This window comes from Amblyomma mixtum, chromosome 10 (assembly GCF_055824585.1).
Source record: "Amblyomma mixtum isolate Tamu chromosome 10, ASM5582458v1, whole genome shotgun sequence".
NCBI classification, from domain to species: Eukaryota; Metazoa; Arthropoda; class Arachnida; order Ixodida; family Ixodidae; genus Amblyomma; species Amblyomma mixtum.
In genome coordinates this window covers 174615296-174641544 of record NC_143021.1, presented here as the reverse complement: position 1 = coordinate 174641544, position 26249 = coordinate 174615296, and the positions used below count along the sequence as shown (strand labels likewise).

Here is a 26249-nt window from a genome sequence, read left to right as displayed (position 1 = left end):
AACTGGGATACATCAGGACAAGCGCGTGCAAAATAGATTAAAGGGACCTGAAGAAATTTTGTCCGCAAAGTGAGTGTCTAGGCAGGAAACCGTAAGAGCGGGAAACGCCCATAGTTCGAGGAAGAAGCTCAGTTTTTCCTCCCCCCCCCTTCCCTCCGCGGATGGAAAGAGTGGGGGGTTCTTAGGCCCCTCCTGAAAAAAATTCTGGCCAGGTGCCTGTTTGGACGGTTTTACCAAAATCCAGACCCGCCATGGTTCACGAAACAAATTTTTTATAATACTTCTCAGTGAATTTCAGCAAAGAAGTTTCGAAACAGCATAAAAAACGAGACATACAAGCAGGTACAGTAATGTTCGAAAAATTCATTTTTTTTTATGTTCAAGGCGAGACCTCTCTTGCAAGAGCAAGGGCAGGAAAAAGAAAGAAATGCTGGGACTTCATTATAAAAAATATTTATTTCGTTGTTAATTTATCTGATTCAGTGCCGTATCGGTATTAAAGGGGAGGGGGAGTAGTTTAGAGAGAGGAAAGTAGTGCGCATACATCGAAAGGCAACGTGTCGCAGTCGATTACGCGAAGAACTGAAAGCTTCGCGTCAATAAGTTTCACATTAGGCGAAGCGAGACGACATGAACGAGAAAAAAGCCTTTCCATCACTACTCTGTGATGGCTGCAGTGTAGGGCGCAATGTATGTCACTTGCATGATGCCGCATCGCAAGGAATCACTACGTGTCGAAGAAATTGCGAGCAATGAGCAGGGATAACGGTTACCTCCAATAATTTTATGAAACGCCGCTGAAGTAAATCTATTCGCGTGTCTAACAGGCCTACGGGTACTGGCTTTCATTTCCATTTTTAATTTAGCATCTTAGGCCCGCGACACATACGGATAAACCGCGTGTGCTGTGTGACTTATTTTTTCGGGCACTTTCAGACGCCAGGAAATCAATGAGCAATCGAGGTAGTGTTGTAATCTAGGCGAGCTACACACAAGTAGGAAGTCGCTAATGATGTTATGGAAAGGTATTTTTATCATCCACCTTCCACCGCTAAGCAAACGTGCCGTCCGATCACATGCAAATATTATCGATCGCATGTAATGCTGCGTTAGTTTTCTACACGAGGCGCTTCAAGAACTACGGTCATAGTTCTAAACAACTCATCTTTATAAGGCGGTAACGAAACGCAGCTGTTATATCTATTTTTGGCGATGACCTACTTCTCTGCATAAATATATTTTATGTCTTAACAGCAACTTCATTTAGGGCAGGCTTAACATATGCATGTTGTAACCCGCCCAGAGATATCAAAAAGTGTTATGTAAAAATATAAACGGCATGAAGACAGACGCATAGCAGAACATTCCTCGTCATTCGGCCTCAAGGAAAGGCGGAAGCTCACGTAACCTTTCTCCACCAAACTTGGACCGTACTACGCAAATTGAAATATGAGAAAGTTGAGGTCGCTCATGGTTAAAGTTTATGCCTGACCACTTAACCTTTACCCGTACTCTTCGCTTCAGCTGTCATGCATGCCACAGCAAATTTCCTAAAAACTGTAGCATTTAATAAGTTTTGCATTACATAAAAAATCTGCCAGTGCGGCATCAGGCAAACAATCACAAAACCTCCTCGACACGACAAATTGTTGCTTGAAATATCTGTCCTAGTGTCACAGAGACAGAACAGACATCCTACAGCACACGGAGCTCGCCTGCACTAGTTTTCTTAACAATTTGGCTAGCACGCTAACTAAAAAAATGTTACCCAACTGCGCTTCCCGTTTTTAACTTGATCACTTTCTATCATTGGTGCCGCCACACAGCAGTAGACATGGACAGGGATAACGGTTACCTCCAATAATTTTATGAAACGCCGCTGAAGTAAATCTATTCGCGTGTCTAACAGGCCTACGGGTACTGGCTTTCATTTCCATTTTTAATTTAGCATCTTAGGCCCGCGACACATACGGATAAACCGCGTGTGCTGTGTGACTTATTTTTTCGGGCACTTTCAGACGCCAGGAAATCAATGAGCAATCGAGGTAGTGTTGTAATCTAGGCGAGCTACACACAAGTAGGAAGCGAAAATTTACGAGTGCCAATTTAAAGAATTTAAAGTTCAGTGTTTTTATGAACTTTACGTTCCGAAATAAATATTACCATTTCAGATGTTACCAAATCCCAAAAATTATTCACTGGAGAATAGGAAAAAAAGTATCCAGGAAAGGAGGGCATAGGAATCACACAGGGCAGCCTCTCATGGACTGCGAAGGTGAAATGAATCGTTTAGAGCACATATGTCTCCAAACATCTTATACCGATTTACACGGGATTTATGATGCACTAGGCACTAGGCAAGGGTTAGTTGGAGAGACGTAGGATAGGCATTAGCCGTGCATTCGGTGCAATCAGTCTGGTGATGATGAGATGAGGCAGTAACGGCAAGTTCCCACTCTTCCTCGGTTTGATCTGATCTTGCTTCGTGTCAGTTCGAGCGACTGCGCAAGTAGCAACGTTAGAGTGCGGTCCGAGCCGAAAATCCTTCAAAAAAGGGACATCTCGAAAATGACTACCAGCGATGACAGTGCAATACTGAGGTTTCTTAATATCCCGTGTAGGCAGTGAGTGGTTCTTAAGTCGGGAGAGGGTGTGACACCAGTCGACGGCTAACAGCATGTCAAGGAGAAAAGGGCACACTTTCCTTTGAAGTTTTTCATTAACAATGCACAACTTTTGTTCGTAAATTTCCAATCTGGCGCTAACATCGTCATTTAGCGCACAAATTTGAGCTCCACGTTGCTATAGAAGTCTTTTTCTCAGAGCTACTTCTCTCACTTACCTTCGACTCCTTTGCATCCTTTGCATTGCGCGAGAGTACAATCGTAGGCCTGTCGAACATTCCGGCCCGATAAAAACAGGCGCGTTGCTGTAAAGTCCGAATGGCGCCTGTCCGTAGACCCCTCTTTCCCCTACCGTGGACTTAATGCACACGGCCTTTCCGACTGCGCGGCCGCCGTGGCGACTATCCTGAGCGACACTGGCTACAATCAAGGAGAGACCCCAATAGAGTCCTCGTCCGGCCTCTCAGTCTCGCCTTTCTTTCTTCCTCGTGCCTTTGTATTCGCTTTAGCCGTCACCCTCCACTTCATCACTCACGGTTCTATCGACGCGTGCGCCGTCCCCAGGGGGATCGATTTTAGGCGGCGAAGAACAGAGCGGCGCAGCTTGTTGCTTCTTTAACGTCACGGTCGTACGAGACCAAAGGCGCGGAGAATTACCTCGGTGAGAGTATTTGCCGCTGAAACAAGTGACAATATGGCACATTTGGTGTTTAAGGGCGATAACGTTAAAGATCCCATTCGGCGGAAAGCCCAGCCTTTGCGTTTGTAACTTTTCTCGTGCGCGAGGCTACCAGATTTCTCTGGTAGCCGCCCAGTCCGAATCGATGAGTTATCATATATAAGTGCTCTCTTATGTCTTAAATGTCTTCAATGATAGCATTAAGTAGCCTAGCACTAATCTAAAGACGTTGAAGTTGCGGCCAAACGCGTGTCTAAAGCAGGCGAAGAGTGGACGAGCGCCACAGCGCTAGAAGGAAGCAAGGAATTCAGCTGTGGACGATGACCGCAGTGCACTGAATTCGACATAGGAACACCGTGATGACGGAAATTTTCTGAACAAAAAAAAAAGTCTAACAAATACATTCTTTAAAGAGGAGCGCCTCCCCTCTCTCCACCCCTCCAACGGCCGCTTAAAGAATTGGCCCGTGTAGTGCCGGAGCTCCTATTTCGCTGGCGGGCCTGTCTAAACCAGCGCTGCGCGCCCGCCGGCGCTCAAAGCAGGCCCAGACTTTCTGGACAAGTCGCGACATGCAGCGTGACTCATCCCGCCGCCGCGGCGCCGACACGGACCCTTCCTCCTCTCCTCCTCTCCGTCGGTGCGAACTCCTCCGACGCTCGCCGGCTCTCGACCATTGGTCTAATTTGAACGGTGGCCAGTGATTGGAGGATTTGAACGGCTGGCTGCCGTTACCGTTACCAGCGGCAATAAAAACGGAGCCGCGCTGAACCCGAGCAGCAGACGGGCAGCAGAAGAGCCAGCACGCCGGAGCTGCGCTCGCCGCCGGGGCCGCCCTTCTTCTTTGTGTTAGCCCGTGGTGCTCTTGACCCTTGTATCATGTAAAAACCCTTGTACATACTGTACATAAAGTTCATTTCACTCACCGTCGCCTCGACCGTTTCCTGGCTCGGACTCCCAGTCCCAACAGTGGTGGCAGCGGTGGGATGCCCCAGTCCCAACAGTGGATGGCAGCTGCGGGATCGACCGGCGTCAGCTACCTCGGCGCGGTGAGTGCCTGATGTTTTCCCCTCAATTCGCCAGACTGCTCTAGCACACGTGATTGTAGTTTAGAGTAGGGCTGTGTGTTGCACTGGAGAGAGCTTTGCTGTTTCGAGCCAAGTCGGAGTGCTTTGAAACGAAAGCTGGTGCAGAGGGCGTAAACGAGGCGTTGTTGGAAAGAATTACTTGCGCGTGTCGTACTAGTAGCGCTATAGTAGTGAACGGCAAGGGAATTCTAAGAAAAGGGCAAACTACAAGAGGTTATTGTGCGCGATGGAGAACTTCAAAGTGAAGGAACTCATCGAAATTTGTGAAGAGTTGGGCATTGATTTGGGCCCCGCAAAACGAAAGCATGCGATTCTTGAGATCATGCGGAAAGAGGAGGTAACGGCTGAGGAAGCCAATGAGGCCTGGGAAGAGATCACAGAACGCCGTGAGCACGAAGAGGCTGAAAAACAGAAGCAGCTTGAGCGCGAAGAGGCAGAAAAACGGAGGCAGCTTGAGATAAAACGGCATGCTCGCGCTAAGAAACTGATGGACCTGGAGCTTGAAGCACACGAGATCTTTTATGAGAGAGATAGAACATTATCCGCTCTGCATGAGACCGACGGTCAGCAGCTGAGAGACAGGCCGCAGCCCTTCGTGATCGCCGAAGATATGGCGAAATATCTTGCGGAGTTCGAGCGCGTCTGCGAGAGAAAGCGCGTTGAGCGGAATGGTTGGGCACAGAAGTTGGTAGCCCTGCTTTCCAGCGAAGCGTATGACGTTGTCAAGCGCCTGTTGGACGGCGGCTTGGCGGACTACGATGAGCTGAAAAGCTTCTTACTGACGAGATATAACGTGTCACCGCGAGACCTTCGCCAAAGGTACCTGCGAGAGAATAGCACCCCATCGTTTAACGATTTTCCCTACCAGTTTAAAGCCGACATTTTAGAATGGCTCGAAAATGCGGAAGGTTCGGAAGATCGGGACACAGAGGTAGAGTGCGTCGCTGTAGAGCAGCCCTGCCAGTGCGGCACAGAGGAACGCAGTCCGTACTTGGCAGATGTAACTGCTGCTGTAACAGTGAGAATTGCCTCGCATTCGCGAACTGAGGGAACCTCTCTACCATCGGATAAGGTAGTCACAGCATCGGACGATGCACTTACAGAGGTCTCGCCCATTGAGATTGTGGCGGAGTTACCGGAAAGCGAATCTCCTAGCGTGTCGAAAGCAGGAGAAGTTGCCGAACAGGGCAGAGAGGACGTCCGTCTGGACATTAGTGAAAATGCTTGCGCCGACGCAAGCGAAGTAGATGAGGACGGCACACCGTGTTGTGCAGCGCGTTCGGCAGAGATGCAGAAACACGAAACTTACGATCAACAGATGCGGACGCGTATAGAGCTTGCGGACGCTGAGTTGTGCGTTGGTGTCTCAGGCGAGCGATGCGAAACGAGTCCCGTGCTTTCGCACTGCTCTGAGCTTTACGACATTCCAGAAAGCAGCTGCAGCAGCGGGAACATCGCGACTGAGTGCAGAGCCGACCCTCATCCGAAATCGGCTGAAACCCGTCAGGAGCACGACGCGAGCTGCGTGTCAGCACTAATGTCAGGCGAGAACACTGGTTCGTCCGCGCCTGTAGAAGCTAAGGTGCTGGACGACAGTGGAGTACAGAACCTCCCAGACGACATGGGAGCTGTAGACGTCATTCCTTCCGAGAAAGATGAGGACGAAGCTGCACTCGTAGAGGCTGACAAGGAAGAACGCAGTTTGGAGGAGGCTAGTAAAGGCGCCATAGATAGACGTGATCTAGGTAGCACACGTGAATCGACTGACAATCAGAGCGGTATTGTCCGACAGCAGGAACCTAGGCTACGGAAGCAGCATGTGCTTTCGAAGAACCAGCTAGCGAAACAGTATTGCCATCGGAAAATGAAAGGCATGCATAAGAAAGAAAGCTGCAACCGGAAGGAAAGTGAGAGCCAGTTCCGAAAAGTGAGCTATCACCACAAGGTGACCGACAAAGAGTGCTGCCGCCGAAAGGACAATAAAGGCAAGCTCGAGAGAGAGAGCTGTCACTGAAAGACGATGAAAGGCAGGCAAAAGAAAGAGTGGTGCCGCCGAAAGATGAAAGGCAGGCAGAAGAAAGACGGGCGCCGCCGAAAAGAGAGAAAGGGCAAACGCGCGAAAACGGGTTTCCTCCATCGGAAGCGCCAGCGTCGCCGGCAAAATGACTTCAGTAAAGTCAGTAACGTTGTCAGCCTTGAAGCTAGTGTCACAATCGGAGCTAGAGAAATGTTCGAGGCGTCGCTATCGCGCAAAGCGAGGCGCATCGGTGTGTCGAGGCACATAGATCTGGGCAGTAAGGTAAACTGCGAAAAGAAAGCATTCAAACATTCGCGCGGAAAAGTGCACCAAGGCAGCAAACCGAGATTCAAGACAGCTGCCCGGGAGGCGAAAAATTAAGGAGCGGTTCAAGAGGGAGTCTTGCCGCCAGCCCAAAGTAGAGTGTACTCTAGCCAAAGAGAGCAAAACACGCAAAAGCGCGTACTCTCATGAAGTCTCTCGCTTTCCGCTGCAGTCACGGGAGAAACCGCGCTCCCACAGAAAGCGGCACGCGCGCGCAAGGAAAACGCGTGTACGGGGCCGTAGTGACAGGCGCAAGAAAATTGGCAAGAAGAAACCGTCTAAGCGTTCGGCTAAGTGCGGTTATCGCGATGAAAAGCCGCGTGTCAGGATAACGCTCTCCAGTAGGTGTAAAATCCAAAGGCTGGGTAGAGGCGAACCACACATCGAGCGGAAAGGCAAACGGGTGCGCGAGAACTTAGACTCGTGGAATGTCTCACTTGCCACGAAGAACAAAGGAAAGGAAAGAAAGGTCCCACCGGAAGCGTTGCGCACTCGCTACAGAACGTCGCGACTGGCGCGCGAAGCGCAAAGAAAGGGACAAGTCGCAAGTGAGTGAAAGCGAATCGCTCTCGTACTGTACCTCCCCTAGAAACTGGAAAGACAAGTACAGAGAGAAAGGAAAGCGCGTATACCGCGAAAGAGGCAGATATATTAGCTACCACGGTAGTAGAGAGAGAGAGAGAAAAGCGCAGCTACAGCGAAAGAGGCTGAGTCATTAGCTTCCGCGGTAACGGGTGTCGTTTAACCGAGTTAAACGCTGGCGTAGACGCACTAAGCCGTGTGTTCTAAGCAAGGCTGCCTTTGCCTCCTCGTGACCTACATTTTGTATCTTCGCGAACGGTTGTCAAGTTCGCTCGTAAATCGGGGCAAAATTGATATCCTCATTTGTGGCCTCAGCTGAGTGTTTTCCTGGCCGAGTGATCTTAAGAGAGCGAATTTATTTTGCATTCATTTCATTTCGAGTGTTTCATGTGTTCGACACTTTGTCTGAGTTAATTACTTTGGAGTTCTTGTATCCCACATGTGTCTCTTGTAGAAGAGGGAACGAAAAGGGGACATAACTATTGCTAGCGGAGATTTTATGACCTTTTAAGTCTGGCGTTTTGACGGGTGACGGAGGGCACTTGCTCGTGTTGGGTGTTGCCTGTTGTCGGTCGGTTCTTTGCAACCTGCAGAACGATCAACGACCGATGCTGTGAAGCAAGCTCTTCCGAAGGACCGAGCGAAGCTGATCCAGTCACCTGGGCGACAAAGCTGCGGAGCAGTGATCCTGTCCTGACGAGCGGGACCTGTTCATGGAAAGGAGCCTGGAGCTACCTGCGGCTGAACACCGGACGAGAACTTGGAGGAGCCTGGTGTACGAGCGCGCCCCGCATCCGAGCCACGCGGAAATAGCTCGTCTTCGTGGCGCATTGTCTGGCGGTGGTGGTGCTGTAGTGCCGGGGCTCCTATTTCGCTGGCGGGCCTGTCTAAACCAGCGCTGCGCGCCCGCCGGCGCTCAAAGCAGGCCCAGACTTTCTTGGACAAGTCGCGACATGCAGCGTGACTCATCCCGCCGCCGCGGCGCCGACACGGACCCTTCCTCCTCTCCTCCTCTCCGTCGGTGCGAACTCCTCCGACGCTCGCCGGCTCTCGACCATTGGTCTAATTTGAACGGTGGCCAGTGATTGGAGGATTTGAACGGCTGGCTGCCGTTACCGTTACCAGCGGCAATAAAAACGGAGCCGCGCTGAACCCGAGCAGCAGACGGGCAGCAGAAGAGCCAGCACGCCGGAGCTGCGCTCGTCGCCGGGGCCGCCCTTCTTCTTTGTGCTAGCCCGTGGTGCTCTTGACCCTTGTATCATGTAAAAGCCCTTGTACATACTGTACATAAAGTTCATTTCACTCACCGTCGCCTCGACCGTTTCCTGGCTCGGACTCCCAGTCCCAACAGTGGTGGCAGCGGTGGGATGCCCCAGTCCCAACACCCGTTACTCCACCTCGGCCACATAAATATTCGCCTCCTCATGCCTTCCTACGCAATGCAGTGCTGTGTCCCCTGGCCGAGCCCGTGGTAATGCAAAGGAAGCGAAACGCGAAAGACGCTGTGGGCTGTGCGATCTCGGCATGCGTTTATTCACACACTCACTTTCCCCACCAAGTCAAGAAAAGCACAAATGGACAGATAACTAGCGCCGGCATCCGCAGGCTTTAGTTTATTGAACTCGAGTTCCATATTTTGGAACAAGGGAAAGTGTCGGCTAAACCGAAGCCATCACAGCTGTAATTGATTAATTAATGCGCTAACACGATAATCTTAGCTTATCAATTTTTTTTCAGATCACTGCATTTTTCATCCCTTCCTTTATCTCTTCCTTCACGGTGCTACCCAGTGGTTCGCCCATTACAATACTGCTACAGCTCCTTGGCTTAGAGCTACTTAAAGGCACTTGTAACCTATACCCAAATGGCACGGCCGCGTTTTGAAGGAGGCGAAACGCAAAAGCTCCCGTGAGCTGTGCTATATCAGTGCATGTTAAAGATCCCCATGTGACCTAAATAATTCCGGAGCCCTGAACTACGGCACCTCTTTCTTCTTTTACTCCCACCTTCCTCCCTTCTCTTACGGCGCGGTTCATGTATCCACCGATATATCAAATCAAATCAAAATCAAATCAAGATTTCTTCGTCGGTATGCGTACACAGTCATAAATTCTGACCTGCTTAAGCACATTTTGCTTGTTGGTTGATATTGTGAGACATTCACTAAGCCCTTCATTTCCAGATAACCATTCATCTGTAATGTCGACGAATACGAACACACTCTGTGGGATTTCGCCTGTATTGAAACGAGGCCTTCATCAAAGCGCGCCAGCAACGGCGGTCGCGGCGGCCGCGTTCCAATGGAGGCGATACTCAAAGGCGCCCCTGTGCTGTGCGATGTCTGAGCGTGTTAACGAACTCCAGGTGGTATAAATTACCCTGGAGCATTCCACTACTGCGTCCCTCATAGCCTATGTTCCTCTTCAGTATGTTGAACTCCAAAATTTACATTATATTTATTTTCTTCCTGAGCTGTCCACTGCAGCACCTCTTCCTCTCTCCCTTTTTTCCCTCCCTCCTTCATGCTTTTCCTTTCAATGGTGTCGAGTCGTCCACTAAGAAGCGAGACAGTTACTGCGCTTTTGTTTCCCCAAACCAATTTCCATTTTGAGAGCGAAGATGGTCGTACCTCGGTGTAAGTTGAAAATTTGAGAATTGCTTTTTGGCTAGACATCGTGCCGCCGGCTTCAACCGCGCTTCTATTCCTCGAGTTCGGTCTATGCTGTTCCTGGCTGCTGTCCTGGCTTGAGGAGCCTCTAGCATCTAGCGCTTTTATCCCCTCGGACTCTACTGATCTTCCTCGGGTGGTCACATACGTCTGCAACTCTTTGCATTACATGGAACACACAATTACCACACCTATCGCTCACACGTTCATCGAAATTTTTGCCTCCAACCCCTGCACAATCTCCCTTGTTCGTTCTTAACTGCTATCTTCTACCACGACAGCCAGTTAATCTACTCCCTCCACTCCTCAAATCCGTGGCGCAATTGGCTGGATCAAATCCCCTACTCATTGCCGGTGACTTCAACTGCGCACACGTGGACTGGGACTATCGGCGCACAAACCACAGAGGCACAGTTCTCTGCAATGAAATGATGGTCCTCCACTTGTCCATCTATAATGATTTCAGCCTGCCTACGCGGGTTGGTAACAGTGTTACTACAGATACCAGCCCAGATCTCACGCTTGAAAGAAATGTGGCCCACCTGCAGTGGGAAAGAACGCAAACCACACTAGGCAGCGACCACCACCTAATTCGCATAACACTAAGCTATCGCCGCCCTCAGCGCAAATTTACCGTTAGATAAACTAATTGGGACCAGTTACGAAAATTTCGCCAGGAACACGTACAGTCAACACAGGTACCCTTCGACCTAGACACCTGAACTACCCAGTTACAGGAGGACATTCGCCAACATACCCGAACGCTAAACACTACCCCAGACACCCCCGTAATTGACAGTAAGCTCGCGCACCTCCTTCAAGCTCAAGAACGCATAACACACAGATGGAAAACTCAAAAACACAATAGGAAACTAAAAATTCAGGGGCACTTTGACTGTCTAAAGTGCGTAGAGGCGAAATCGTTTTCCGAACCACTTTCGCTGCTTCTGTGGCACTGGTGGCGTCACATACAGTTGAGTACTAATTACTAAGTGACGAGAAATCACTAATTAATGGTTAATTACTGATTAATGCCGGGATACTAATTAACTGCTAATTAATGACGCTTAAGCTTCGCCTTTAGGAGTGGAACGCGACAGCGTGTTGTAGCGCTGCCAGGGAGTCCACGGAACGCCACCACCCGTTCGGCGCGATGCCTTGCCCTTTGAACGCAAGGCTTTTTGAGGAAAGAAAATGGCGCAGTAATTCTCTGTCATCTGGGTGGACACCTGAACCGCACCGTAGAGGAAGGGAGGAAGTGGGAGTGAAAGAAGACAGAGAGGGCCCGTAATGAAGGAAATTAAAATTGTATTTGAGGAAAGGGAATTACGCAGTAACTGTCTCACATATCTCGGTGAACACCCGTCAAAATTCAGGGGGGGGGGGGACACTTTTTTTACCTAAAGCATGGTAACTGATGTGTGGTTACGATGTTAAGCTTCGCCTCTAAGAGTGGAACGCGACAGCATCTTGCAACGCTGCCAGGGAGTCCACAGAACGCCATTGCCCATTCGGTTCTACGCCTCGCTCATCGGTAAATTGGTTTTTGAGGAAAGGAAATGTATCTGTCTCTCATACCTCGGTGGACACCTAAACCTCTCCGGAAGGGAAGGGAGGAGGATGAGAGTGAGCGAAGACACCGTATTCACTACACGCGCCTTTGTTCATTCCAAACCATCGAGCTGGCATGGCGTAGTGGATAGCATGCTCGTCTCGCACGCCGAAGACCGGGGTTCGATTCCCGAGCTCAACCAATTTCCTACTCGTTTTTATTTATTTATATGGCCTGACTAGAACAGTTAATTAGGCTAATTGGGTAATTAAGCAATTAACTAAGCTCAGTCTCACTTGGAGCATCACTATACGATCCCTTCAATTGGTAGCATGGTTACTAGGCAAAGTACAATTGGCCCGTTTGAAATTCGCGCACTGTGACGTCACGGCCGTTTCGACCAATTGAAAAGCGTGACATTTTCTGTCGACAACTGCTGCTTACAACGATGAGGCATTAAAGGCTTTCGCCTTAAAAAACTCAAACTCGCACAGCTTCAGACTCAAATAGAACACCACAGTGCCACTCTTTGCAAAGCTAACTGGAATCAGATTTGTGACAGTCTCCGCGGCAATCTCTCCACAACCCGTGCCTGGCACCTCTTACGCCACATGCTAGACCCTATGCAATCTAAAACCCAGACACGCCTTAGCATTCGCCGCCTTACTCATAACCACAGGCAGGACACGAACGCCTTCCTCGCGCAGGTGAAATCAACATATACCACCCTAGGTGACCCTTGCAAGCACCCCTTGTACACGGGTCCACCTCAACCCCAGCTTGACGCCCCTATTACAGAGGCGGAATTTCGGACAGCCCTTTTGAAATTGCGCAATACTGCACCCGGGGAAGATCAAATTACCAATGCTGCCATCCGAAACCTTGACGATGCCACCATATCTCATCTAGTCACCCACTTCAACGCGTGCTGGAAGTCAGGTACCCTCCCAGCCACCTAGAAGCATGGAAAAATCATATTTACTCCTAAACCCCACAAACCCATCAACATAGAGAATATCCGACCAATTTCTCTGACATCTTGTCTCGGCAAGGCCTTCGAACACATAATTCTTGCCCGACTAACCACGTACATGGAAGACAACCACCTTTTTCCGCACAGCATGGTGGGCTTTCGTGCGCACCTATCTGCACAGGATGCCCTACTACAAATTACACATGACGTGCTTGATGACACGATCCCCCACCTCACTAAAGCTATTCTGGCGGTTGACCTCACAAAGGCATTTGACAGGATTCGACACGATGCCATTATGCGAGAACTGCAGACACTGCAGGTAGGCTCAAATACCTACAACTACGTTCGCGCCTTTCTCTCGGGCCGCACTGCCTCCCTGCACATCGCAGAGTTGAGCACACCACCTTATACACTCGGCGAACTTGGAACCCCCCAAGGCGCGGTCCTCTCCCCTGTTCTCTTTAATATTGCTCTCATCCCCCTAGCTCATAAACTCGCTCTCATCCCACACCTAAGGCATACCTTGTACGCTGATGATATTACCGCATGGACCACTCATGGATCTGATGGAGAAATTGAGGAAACTCTTCAATTACCAACTGACAGCATCTCTGCTCATGCGTCATCTATTGGGCTCGAATGCTCCCCCTCTAAATCCGCGCTTCTCCTCATAAGACCGAAATCTGCAGCTAACTCGCCCATTCAAATCGCTTTACAAGGAATCCCTATCCCCGTCACCCCCACCCTCCGTATCCTTGGCCTTTACTTGCAGGATTCAGGACGCAACGATCATACCCTTAAAACACTCAAGGCCTCCACGCAATCTGTGTTGCAACTTCTACGCCGCGTATCCTCCCTGCACAAAGGTTTAGACGAAGCGGACAGCATGAAAGTAGTGCATGCTTTTACACTTAGCCGCATTTTATACGCCACCCCATATCTAAAGCTCAACCGCATGGAAACAGAGCGAGTGAACGCCATGATTCGTCTAGCAACCAAGGCAGCCTTAAACTTACCCCGCAGCACTAGCACAGCCAAGCTCCTTGAACTAGGCGTGCATAACACCTTTCAGGAACTAGTAGACGCGCACCTCCAGACACAGTATCTGAGACTTGCCGCGAGCGCAACTGGCAGGCATATCCTCGCTTCCCTTCGCATCAACATTCCCGCTAATCAGACATCCCTTATAGCTATTCCTCGACACATTCATACCCCCCTCGTTGTGAAACCCCTTCCCCGGAACGTTCATCACCAGTACCACATCCCTCGCCGCATGGCTCGCGCTAAGGCCCTACACAAGTATTATGGACAAGCCCAGGACGCCATTTGGGTAGACGCCGCGTGCACAACTCATGAAGCTGTAGCTGATGGTTACAATCCAGTCCTAGCACAGCCCCTCACACACCGCCTTCCCTCGGGCTGTACGCCTGAGGAGGCAGAGGAAACCGCCATCGCCCTAGCCCTTGTACATTCCAATGCAAACTACATCTTTACCGATTCCAAAACGGCTCTGTTCAACTTCGCGAGAGGCAGGATTCACGCCCCTGCTTGGGAGTTGTTGAACACCCCCACCAAAAACTTACCACGCAGGGTAGAGCTCCAGTGGGTGCCGGCTCACTCTGGGAATCCAGGAAACGAGGCTGCCGATAAATTGGCCCGAGGTTTGATTTGCCGGGCTCAGGACGGCCTCGATCCAGGTTTCTCGAGAGAACGGGCGCACGCCTTTGCAGAGCTCACGCAAATGCCCCGCTTGGACAGTCGGACTTACCCTCCTCCACACCCCTCCCTTACCCATTCCCAACAGATCCTCTGGAGACGCCTCCAGACCCGCTCTCTCTCATCCCCTCAGCTGCTATCCCACTACTGTGGCACCTCCGCTGCATGCACCCTGTGCAGCGACGCTCACGCCACACTCTCCCACATCCTTTTCGGCTGCCCTGCTGATCCTCCCCCGCAGGGACAGCCCGCGTTATCAAGTTGGGAGGACTGGGAGGTCGTGCTCTCGTCTCCGGACCCGCCATCGCAGCTTGCTGCGGTGCTTCGGGGTGCCGACGTCATGGACAAACACCACATGAACGTTCCGACGTAGAGTGGGACCGTGCGGTGGTCCAGGGACCCAAGGGGGGTCTAAACACACCTGTGATAATAAAGTTTTTCTCTCTCTCTCTCTAGCATCAGCCGCTTTTCATAGCTGTAAAAAGAGCTCGGCATCCTTCGCTCCTTTTGGTGTTTTCCCTTCCGCCATGTTCAAGCGCTTTTCTTTTTGTAGCAAAAGCTACATTGGCCACGAACTTGCGATTTCGCTGTGGCGGAGCTCCGAGGAGGCACAGAGACCGACCTTGAGCCGTTGCCCAGCAACCGCCGCAGCTGGCGGACGCCGCGCCATCTGGCATGACGTCACACCGCGCGCCTCACCGCGGAGCCGCCGCCGCCGTTTGGTATGACGTCACAGCGCTTGCCTCGTCGTCGCGCTCGCCTCCGCTCGCTTCGCCAGCTGTGTCGCATGCTTTCGCTACGCATATCCTGGCACAGCCAAGCTAAGCCACGGCCAATTTTTTCCGCGCTGGTCGGTGTGCTTATCGCGTCCGTCGCTGCTTTCGCTGTCTCGAACGCAACGCAGGCCTTAGCGATCTGTACCGCCGCCTTTGCTGCCTTGTCAGCCTGTCGGCAACGTAGTGCCGTCAGCGATAATGGAAAACCTTATATATCTCTTGTCTCACCGGCTCCATTGCACATCCAGCAAAAGGCGGGCGTGCGCTGTGCGATATCAGTGCCCGTTAAAGGTAACCCAAATGGTCGAAATCATTCCGGAGCCCTCCACTATGAGCCCTCATTCTCTCTTTCTTCTTTCACTCCCATTTTCATTCCTTCCTTTCCGGCGTGATTGAGGTGTCCACCGAGATTAGAGACAATTACCGCGCCTTTCGTTTCCTGATAACCAATTATTGCACAGCCGCGGCGGCAGCTGAACTGGCGCTCAGCACCTGCAGGATTACGGATGAAAGTTGTCAACGAAGTCAGTTCAGCCGACAGCATGTGCTCATGCAGCGCTATTTCCGCGAAAAAATTGGGCAGGCTTTATAAAAATGGTCTATAGACTGTCTATTCACTTCTTATAGACTCTATTGACTTCCACAGATATTTCATCTTGTCTATTGCTAGCTACATTTTCTACAGAAAAATGCCTACAAAAAGTATATGGTAATAAATGTATAGATTTTTTATATACTGTCTCTATGATTTGTATTGCCTATGTACTAGTCTATAGGATTTTACTATAGAAAGCTTGTAGACTATAGACACAAGCCCATAGGCAGTGTATAGATTGTCTAAAGAATTTTCTGTAAGGGAGAGGAGCCACTGGTTGGCTGCTCCGTAAAAGGAGTGATAATTTCTGAGGCTGAACATTCACAAGGGGCAAATGGGCTATTAGGGCCCCCCTGGTGGAGACCTTTTGATTAATTTAGAACCCTTTAAGATCTCTAACGTGCGCTGTCATTGCACAGCATACGGGCTTCTTTTGTGTCTCGTCTCCATCGAAACACACCTTCGGCGGTCATCATTGAACCAACACTCTTTGTACACAGGATGTTTCACCTTGGACTTTACACACTTTTTAAAGATAGGCTTTTTGAGTTAGAAGGTCGAATTTTTCCGCATAGAATTGTCAACGGTGTAGTACATCAAAATAAAGCTAAGACTTGCTCACTAACAGGAGGGTTAAGTAATATCGGATAATTAAGTTACTATTACGGTTAGACTAATTATTGAGAGGCGTGTAGCCCACAGTAATCTGCATATACCAGGTTTTCAGAACTTCGAAAACACGGTTACCCTCGGCACTGTTGCCGAACAAACTTTGACTACATCACGCCAAACTAGATGTGCTTTCGAGAAGCTTGCACGCAAAGCAACCTCTCCAGTACGCGTAACTCTTCGAAATAGCCCAAATTTGTTGGGCCACAGTGCCTAGGGTAACCGCGTTTTCGAAACTCTAAAAATTGATATCGATATTACGGGGTGCTGCACACCTCCCGTAAATTAAGAAGGCTAACAGTGACAGTTAAAACTCAAAAATTAATATTGGTTAACTAGTCCGTCAGTTAGCACGTCTTAGCTCTATTCTGATGTACTAAACCGCTGACAAAACCATGCCGAAAAAACCACTCTCCTGAGTGAAAGTTCCTATTTTTAAAAATAGTGTAAAGTCTGAGGTGAAACACCCTGTATCACCTCTTCCTGTTGATTCCTGTTGAAGCGCGTGTGATAAATATCATGTGAGGAAAAAAAGGCGATGACCAAGAGGTATAAGGCATCGGGACATGAAGATCATCTGTTAGCGCAGACGATGGTTCACTCGGGCCTATTGCAGGGTAAAGTTTTTCTGTACTGGATACCATCCGGATGGAAATTATAACACAGTTTCGTAAAAGTCCTCCTTCAAGTTAGGCCTCAGGTTCGGCCTCCGCTTCCGGATGACGTTTGCTTTAGTTCGCCGCTAATGAGACCTGAGAGCCTTTCTTGCTGAGAAGAGCGCTCCGATTCTCGGTATATGCGATGAAGTCCGCAAGGCTTCTTGGGCACCTGGCTTGAAATGCTGCCCTGAAATTCCCATAACATTGATTTGTTCTCATCACGGCGCCTGATTATAACATTTTCGTCGGCTCCATTCGTACGCGCTTAAAACGCTGCCAAAATGCGTCGACAAAACTGACACGTCAAGCAAAAATTGTGCGCAGTGTCATCGGAAAAATATGCTTATAGTTAGTGCAGTTTTTCATGAACTGAATAGAGGTTGTAAGCTCCGAATAGAAGCGCTAATAACCCCCGCTGCGGTGGCTCAGTGGCTACGGCGCTCGGCAGCTGACCCGAAAGACTCGGGTTCGATCCCGGCCGCGGCGGCCGAATTTCGATGGAGGTGAAATTCTAGAGGCCCGTGTACTGTGCGATGTCAGTGCACGTTAAGGAACCCCGGTGGTCGAAATTTCCGGAGCCCTTCACTACGGCGTCCCTCATTGCCTGAGTTGCTTTGGGGACGTTAAACCCCAACAAACAAACCAAACCAGAAGCGCTAATATTTCAGTTTCTCTGCGGGCCATAGCGGGCGCGTGCCGGTGGAAACATGCATAAACTGCCCTGTTCTCAAGCCTACAAATATCCGGCACCTGAAGCTGGCGGGTCTTTCACCACGCAACCCTGCTTCGTACCTGTATATTGCCTGGACACAGGGACTGCATCATCGCTCGCTACTGGACTTCATAAAATCAGTTAAGCTATTCCAATTACTTTAATCATAACTGCTTCCTTCATCACACTTTCGCCCATTGAGGCCCTGGGGCAATAAGTCTCGTTTAAAAAAAACGAGTAGGTTAGCGAGCTGGGCGTATGTAACTAACTAAGGCCGTTGTTGAGCCTCGCGATGAATTCTTCAAATTTTTATTTCCGTACACAATAATTTAAATTTAATGTTCTATCTTGCTTGAAAGTTCTACTTTTCTTCCTGCTTCATATTTTAGTACAAAAGCTGTGGAGGTAGCAAGAAAAATGCTGTTTTTTCTTCACAACTTACTGGACACCTATCATGTCGCTTCATTTATGACCCATGGTGTATACCGACCTTCCTTGGTGGCTTAGTGGCTGCCGCGTTCGGCTTCCGAGCACAAGGACGCGGCCCGAATTGAAACCTGGTCGTGACGGCCGCATTTACTTCGGGGCGAGATGCAAAAACGCACGTGTAATATGCGATTACAGCACTCACTAATGAACCACAGGTGCTTGATATTGATCCGGACTCCTGCACGGCACGGCGCCTCTTACTGTTCACGTGCAGCTTCGGACGATCAACTATACCATAACCTAACCCCCATTGATCTCAGCACATCTCGCTGCGATGGCCGCATTGGCAAAGTTGTCTCTCTTACGGGACACTATCTGGAGAGGGAAGGGAAAATAGAAAAAGGAGAAAGGGCGGTGCGCCCATGATTACACGTGAGAAACTCTTTGGCCCCTTTGGGAGTAGCGAAGGTGAAATTTTGACATTAAAAAAAAAGGAAATTGAGGCTGGGGGGGAGGAAGGGAGGGAATGTCTTCTACAGAACGTGCCTAGTCGCTGACTTTCAGGTTAGGCTCAGTAAGCAGCCGAGCGATGTCGGACTATGGTTGGTTGGTTGGTCGGGGTTTAACGTCCCAAAGCAACTCAGGCTATGAGAGACGCCCTAGTGAAGGGCTCCGGAAATTTCGACCACCTGGGGTTCCTCAACGTGCACTGACATCGCACAGCACACGTGCCTCTACAATTTCACCTCCATCGAAATTCGCCCGCCGCGGCCGGGATCGAACCCGTGTCTTTCGGGTCAGCAGCCGAGCGCCGTAACCACTGAGCCACCGCGGCTGGTTGATGTCGGACTATGAAAAGCAATAAAAGGGCACAGTGCATATGGAGAAGCAAACAAGAACTAAATGTCATGGCGCTTACAGAATAAGATTGAAATATTCCGGGCAAGTGGGGCAAGAAGGCTAAGAAGGCCTCGTGCCCGAGTCCCCGGCCATGAAAGGTACAATAGCAATATCAGCAGCACCAGTGATTTCATCAGCGGTAACAAGTGGGATGAGATTTTTCGAGGCAACAGAGAGGATATCTGCATTATCACTCCTTAGACTAAGGTATAAATGCAAGAAGAAAGACACCCAACGTCTTAAGAGAGAACCCCAAGACTGAGCAGGATTGACGTGAAAGGATAATTTCTGATAGGACTAACATTTCCCCTCTCGGCGGCAGGCGGGAACTGAACAGCTTTGTGGAATTCTCGTACTTCCAGAAAAATTCATATACTAAGCAGACCGATTGATTTCTTATTTTTTCAGCGATAAGAAACAAAATGGGGGGAAAAATTCTACAGCTTTCCTCGGAAGCCAAATGGCTCTCCTCAAGGTAATGACAATTGCAAGTATTCATCAGCTCAATACCTTAAGCCTTATACTCCGTTTCACACATAGCAGGTAACGCTGCCGAAGCTAGCCCGCCTGTTCGCGCAGGCTTAGCCCACGCCAAAAAAAAAAGTAGTTCGCCATACAACTACACTGACTACAGACATTTCGTTGGAGCAAATCTCAAGTGCCGTGAATGGCAACTTCCTGGACTTCATTTGACCTCTTGCCACATTTTCGTTCTGTGACTCATCGAGACTTCGAGACGATCAAGTAAGACATGTGGCGGTATGATACTGGGCCGGTAGGGCGAATCGCTCTTCCTCCATCCGCGCCTAAAAAGTAGTCCACACAAGTAAAAATTATAGCCAGAGTATCCGAACTCTGAGCGCCTCACAGCTTTGACCGTGATCTTCTGCGCTACCGCTCCGTTTTACATTGCTCTTTGTTTTCGTTCAAATACTCAGTGAAGCGACCAAAAAAAAATTATGTGTGGCGGAGTAATATGCCTTCGCGGACGAACTACTTCCGCAGCCTCCGCAACGTTTCCCGCTATGTATGAAGCGGAGTATATATTCTAAGCAAAAATTAAGCAAGAGGAAAGAAAATTCTTGCCAACTGTTTGATACCCTTTACTTTATTTCTAGCGCGAATGTTTACTTCTTTCTTCTCGTTGGCATTAGCATTTTACGCTTCCTTTTGCACATTTTATGCTTTGTATGTACTCGTTACGGATAAAGGAACGATGTATAAAAAATAAGACTGCCACTCTTCGTAATAAAGTAGCAGTGGTGTAGCTGTACAACTGTGCCCCCGCACCCTCCGACTTATGCGAACACCGACAGCAGGCCCACCCACATTGTAAGATATCACGGGAAAATGATTGGAGGCGCTGACCCCCGCGTTCTCTTGGATGACATGGATAACTCAACTAGAGTGAATAATACAAGTTGTTGAACGCTCCTCTTTTCGGTTCAGACATGCTACGCAAGCCGCAGCTATGAATGCACTGAACGAGAACTCATATGCCATGGAATCTCGTCGAATTCAACTTGTTTAATTCGAACTTCGGGTCTTGACAAGGAACAGGTGCACTCCGATCAGTTTCATCTGCCAACTTAGCCGCACCACCCATTAGAAAAAAAATAAGGATCATTTTCAATTTCGTTCTTTGCTACAAAACCTGTGGAACAAGTTACCACAACCTGTCACGTCAGATGTGTTGTTTCGTTCATACAAAAATGTAGTTCGAGCACTTATATCCTGATTAGAACACAGATGCTATACCAACATTCTCACATTTTTTCTGCTGCGTTATGACACGAGCTGTTTTAAGGAGCCCATTTCGAGCCGTCGCGTGGATGAAGTCAGTCCAAGTTCATCGATCTAAGCTGCTAGCAGGAAAAGGTCACATAAACAAAGAAGGGGCGCCGATGGAATAAAGAAGGGAATAAGTAGGGGAAGAAATTGTGGCACGCTGTTGCTGACAGAGATTGTCTCTCCCGGTGAAGTCTGGAAAGAAAGGAGACAGAAACAAGAAAACAAGAAGGGCGGTCAAGGCAGAAATAAGACAAGGGGGGAAACTGAAGGGACGGCGTTGGGGAGAGAAAAATGGAAAGGCCCGAATCTCAAGCCGCTTGGCTAACTGTGAAAACTCCCATCAGCGAAGGCCATCGGCTGCGTGAACCAGCTTAATCGGTCTTTTTTCTCCCTCTTCCCGAGAGGGCGCAGCTTGGATGCGAATTTGGTGAGAGGTAGCTAAGCCAAGATTCCCTCTGCGGGCCGCCGGAGGAACAAAATAACATTCTGTAAACCACAGCGTGCGGATGTCGCAGCTCCCATGCCGCAGGGCTAAGGGTGATACTGAGGACGCTCGCGAGGCTCTCCGCCAAGCGAGAAGTCAATCGGTGGGGGGCAGCAAGAAGCTCGCAGCAGACAGAGCGGCGCCGGCAACGACGCGTAGAGGGCAAAACTGCAACGTCCGAAACTGCCATCGCGGACGAGGTTTCGCGCTAGATGGGCCACGCTGGAGCGAGAGCGTATGAAGCCTTAGCGCGAGGAAGCCGTCACTGCCACTCAGCCGCCGGCTCACACCGATTGTTTACATACGCCATTTTTAAGCATGAAATGCTTTTAGCTCCCGTTGTCGGCAGTGTGGTGACGTCACGCCGAGACCGAGAGCCAACATCCGGGCACTGAATTCCACTCATCCGGACACTGAAACGAGAGCATCCGGGCACCGTACGAGATTTAACGAGACTCTCTAAGAGAGAGGGCCGTGGGGGGACGCTTCCGCGCCGTCCCCAAGGATGGCGCTGCGGTCCCACACACTCACGCATGTAAAAGACCGGCCGCTGGGCCTTCAGCTCATGACGTTTGCCCCTTTGGCAGGCAGATGTATACACGATCGCGGAGTATTAGAACGCGCTGCTTATACATTTTTGTCAGGCCTGCGTCTCGTCGTGTCCGCGTACACTTCTGCATCGTCCTGCATTTCAATGCCGCCACCGTCACAGCTGTTTTAAGCCGAGCAATGGAGCCTGATGAAGGGGAGGGAGGAAGCGTCTTGCGGAAAGCGATCGCTTTGCGAGTGATACGACGTAGCAGAAGACTGCTCGTCGCTGCCGACAACGCCATGATTATGCGGCCGCTCCCGAAAGCGACCAGGCCGCCACGGTTCGCGGCTGCCTACCTACGCCCGCACTATTGCAGGCGATCGCTTCGACGCAACAAGAAGAGTGTGGTGTGGTGTGGTGAACACTAGACCCATTTCAAGATTTTGACTAGTGCCATCTACAACCAATGTAAACATTTCATGCTTACTCTACTCTCGATTACGGGAGAGGCAGATTTTTATGTAGAACCATTTGTTTAGTTATTTTCTCTTGCTATCCTTTGTATCAGCTTCTATCTTTAGGGATCTCTTCTCATTTAGTCGCTTCTTTAATCCGAAAGCATTGCTAGCCCCGTGAGACGAAATGCCTTCGGCGACCTTCAGTGCTGAGGCCGTGATATGGTCCCAAAATATGACGTCATCACGCCATATCCGAGTGAGGCGCATGCGTTGCGCCGAGAGATGCCGCATGCATACAGGTTGACGTCACGGCACCGACTAGGCGCGCGGGCGATCTCACTCAGGCTCCGACTCGCGGGGTAGGCTGGCAGGTGAGAAGCAAAAAGTGGTACGCGCGTAGTAACGTCATATGACGAATCTCCCTGAGCCGGAGCCAAGATGGAGCCGGAGCAAGAGCCTGCGCGCAAGGAGCTCTCTCGCTGCGACCTCTCATCTGTGCTCCGCGCTGCAGCGCACTTCGCTTCGAAGGGTCGGTGCCGCGTATGTTGCCGCGGCTCTCCCCAGAGGCAATGCCATCTGCTCTTCCTGTAGCGCACTTCGTCTTGTCTAGAGTCGCTGTGTGCAGCTCGAAGTTCCGAACGTGTGCCAGTCTTCGTGCACAACAAACATCGCAAATGAACCCTTTCGCCGAAAGAATAATGGAAGAAATTCAGCCTCGCAAAAACAAATGCGTTGACATTAATTCCCACACACAAGCAGTCTTTAGTGTCTCTACAGATTTTTTTTGTTTTCGATTTAGGGGCTCCTCACACACCTGCTCGGAGTCATGAGGTCCGTCGTGTATAAAATATGCAGCGCAAAAACACATGGGCTCTCAAACTATTTCTCATTCTGATTTCATTCAAGCTGTCGCTTCCGTCCTGTTAACGACACGCGTGTTAAACACGCTCCCTTTTAATCGAATTTCGCATATTTCGATGAAATATTTCGGTGCCTTTCGAGATCGAATTAACGACTGCCGGCTGAACAACTATCGGGGTCACAAATGAAGCGGATTTCTTACCGCAGTTGACGGCGCCCTTGTCGGCGGTCCACAGCAGTCCATCTGTTCAGCGTACTCGTGTCCACTCCTGGAAAAAAATTGAAAAAAAAACTTGTGAAGTTTAACTGTGCTAGACCTAGTTACACAAAGCAAGAACTCTGTTTGACTGCTTCGCAAGTCTAGCTTCTTGTTGCTTCGCGGTTTCAGCAGCTCGTTTAGCTCGCGTCCGCTGCTGTAAACTATCTCGGCAAGCTATATCCACTGGATGATTGGACGCGGCTTGACGCTGACGTCGATCAGTTGACACACTCGGTTCGGCATGCGCCTAACCCTTTGCGAAAGTGAAGGAGAAACCGCCGAAGTAGCAACTGTTGTGTGAGGACCGCCTGAGCACCGACACGCATGAGCATGAAATTACTTATCCGTCTTTTTGTTTCTCCATCTGTATACGTGAACCTCGTGTTTACGGCATGGCAGTTTTGGGCAGAAGCAAGAAAACAAACTCCCGTAAGCTTACGGATTGACTTTACACAAAGGAGGAAGACAGCTTGTATCAACCCCCCTATCTGCTACTCTGTTCATAAGCGAATAGGACTATTTGCCGACGTTTACTAAGGCTGAGCATCTGTTTCTCGTTCACCTATGCCGCTCATCCTCTCGATCACATTATATTCAGAAGCTATAAAGCTTTAAATAAGGTAATTAAAAGTGTAGCTGGCGTTCTGCCTTCGTGTTTGTTACTGCCACGTTTCTTGTTTCAGATTTTTTTTTTAGACAGTTCGCATAGTAAAGGTGCTCAAATAAAAGTGGCTGATTTCCCGCAGTTCTCACTAGTCTCGAAACCAAGGCACGGAATCACGGGTGCACTTGCACATGTTTAAGCTGCATGCCCAAATCAGGCTGTGCGCGTTCCGCGAAGAAATTCCAGCTGATAACAGTACTCATGATCCTCGAAATTCTATTCCCGCTTCTAGAATGTGCAGAAGACGTATCACACACGCTTTCCAGTTCACTTAAAACAATTCAAACGGCGCGGCATCAGGACAAAAGGTGCGTGAAAGCACTTGCCGTTAAATACTCAATAGACCAACAAAGTCGCTCTGGGACGTTTAACCCCATAAACCAAACCAAACCAAACCAGACCAACAAAGCTTTCTCAGGCTATCCAAGGGGAGAGAACAGTAAGCATCTTTCGAAAAACGACTTCAAGACTCCTGCCTGCACTTTCGGTTGACAATATTCCGGTAATGAAGTTGGACTTGAAGCTCGTTTCAGTCAAATACCACCACCTAGCCTTTAAACACATCTCCCTCACTGACTGTCTCGAGGGCCAAATTGAGTTCCCTGTCTTTTGCTTTCTTTAGTTTCTTGTCCCGTAGATCATCAACGTGCTGTCTGAGATATAGTAGGCAACCACAGCTCTCAACATCCCAGGACAGTAGACTAGAAGATAAATAAAATTCCTCTTTGTCATTACAACCAGTAAACGTGAGTCCAAACGGCCTTACTATATCACAGTCAAGGAGGGTTCCAAGCTGTCTCACGCCCGTCACGCCAGCCAGCGTGCCTTCTTCGGCGTATTGAGGACAAAGATGCCCGCTAACCAAACCCCACTGTAACCAACAAGCAACTTTCAGAAGTCGCCATCTAACTAACGCTACCCACAGCTTCCATGCACTAATTGGATTCCAGCAACTCTAAGGCGGGTTCATCGCGTGACCATATCGCTTGCTTACCCTTCCGTGTGGAGCTGCGAAAACGCTCCGGTTCCGCCAACTCCTGAGGCGCTCTGCCAACGGATCACTGTGCCTCAGTAGCCTCAGTCTGGCACACAAATCTTCTCCGTCAACTACCTTAAACTTAGGCTGTGCCACACTCCAACTTTGCCTTGATGTCTGTGACGTCTACAATGTCTTGGTGTTGAAGTCTACGATGCCTTCTCAGCGCTGGACAGAAGTCGTGATGCGCTGTCCAGTCCGGCCGACGCCAGCTTGCGTGTCAAGCGCATCGCTCCGGCGGGGGAGACCCGCGCCGAGCTGCCCCTGCGGGGTGCTCTTTCCTTTATACACACACTCAGTGGATCGACTCGGCCGCATTGCAAGAGTTTGCTTTATATTTCTTTCCCTACATGTGCGTGCGTTCGTGCGTGTTGGAGAAGAGCATACGCAACGGCGTCTCCTCTGACTAGCGGCCGCACCCGACTGCGAAAACACGGCACCCGGACCGCGGCCTTTGTCTCCAATCGTTGCCCCAAAGAGCGCGGAGCTCTTTGCTTAGTCGGAGTGGCGTCGCCCATGTGGTGGTACATGATTCTTCCGTCCGGTTGGCCATGCGCGACAGCGTATGCGCAACCGCTGTCGAAAACTTTGTGTACCCCAATACGGGAGCAACCCTGTGTGACCAAGGGGTTAAAGAGGACGGAAACCACTCATTCACTGCATTCGTACTCCATCGTGGTACTCCAGTATAGGTACTTACCACAGGTTTGGTATCGTCTCCTGCTGCATTCTTCATGTGGCGTTTGCTGTAGTTTGTCGTTGTATATTCCATTTCCAATGTGTCGCCCAGATCCCAAGGCGGAGACGCGGATCCTGCTCGCTTCTCTCAATAGATTAAGGTTACCCACGTGGTTCTCTGCAAGACGTCCAGACGTCCAGGGTGGTTCTCTCCAAGACGCCAGGAAGGAAGCTTGCCGTCTTGTTCTAAAATTCCTTCTGGACGCTGAACTGGCTTTCAAATGTTAAACGTGGCATGACTCCTGTCGGTGCTTGTGGGAGTGGTGGCAGAGATCTCGCAGGTCACAGAACTGTTCCGAAGGCTCTTTTTTAGTTATTTTTGTTTGATACTGTGGTGTAGCAGTTACGGGCAGCATAATGCATGCGAAAGCACCCCTGAAGCTAACCTCTATCTCAGAGCAACTATATTCGTCACCATTCTTTTACGCAGTCTGGAATGATATGTATGCTCTTGTAGCTAGGT

General features: G+C 49.8%; 1 protein-coding gene across 4 annotated transcripts in view; it reads right to left on the bottom strand.

Annotated features, from left to right (window-relative positions):
• Positions 1–25535, bottom strand: part of LOC149327789 (choline transporter-like protein 1) — an 85603-nt gene extending 60068 nt beyond the window's left edge. The window contains exons 1-2 of one of the 4 annotated variants that reach the window (XR_016286262.1): positions 25007–25525; positions 23292–23358 (exon numbers count right to left, since the gene is read on the bottom strand). Coding sequence is in view for 3 of the 4 variants with exons in the window: in XM_089563326.1 (XP_089419452.1) it covers positions 23292–23333 (42 nt within the window). In the remaining variant the exon portion in view is untranslated. Of the gene's footprint in view, positions 1–23291; positions 23359–25006 lie in introns of all 4 variants that reach the window. The other 3 variants (XM_089563326.1, XM_089563325.1, XM_089563324.1) reach the window with 3 other exon arrangements.
• Between the last annotated feature and the right edge of the window lie 714 nt (positions 25536–26249).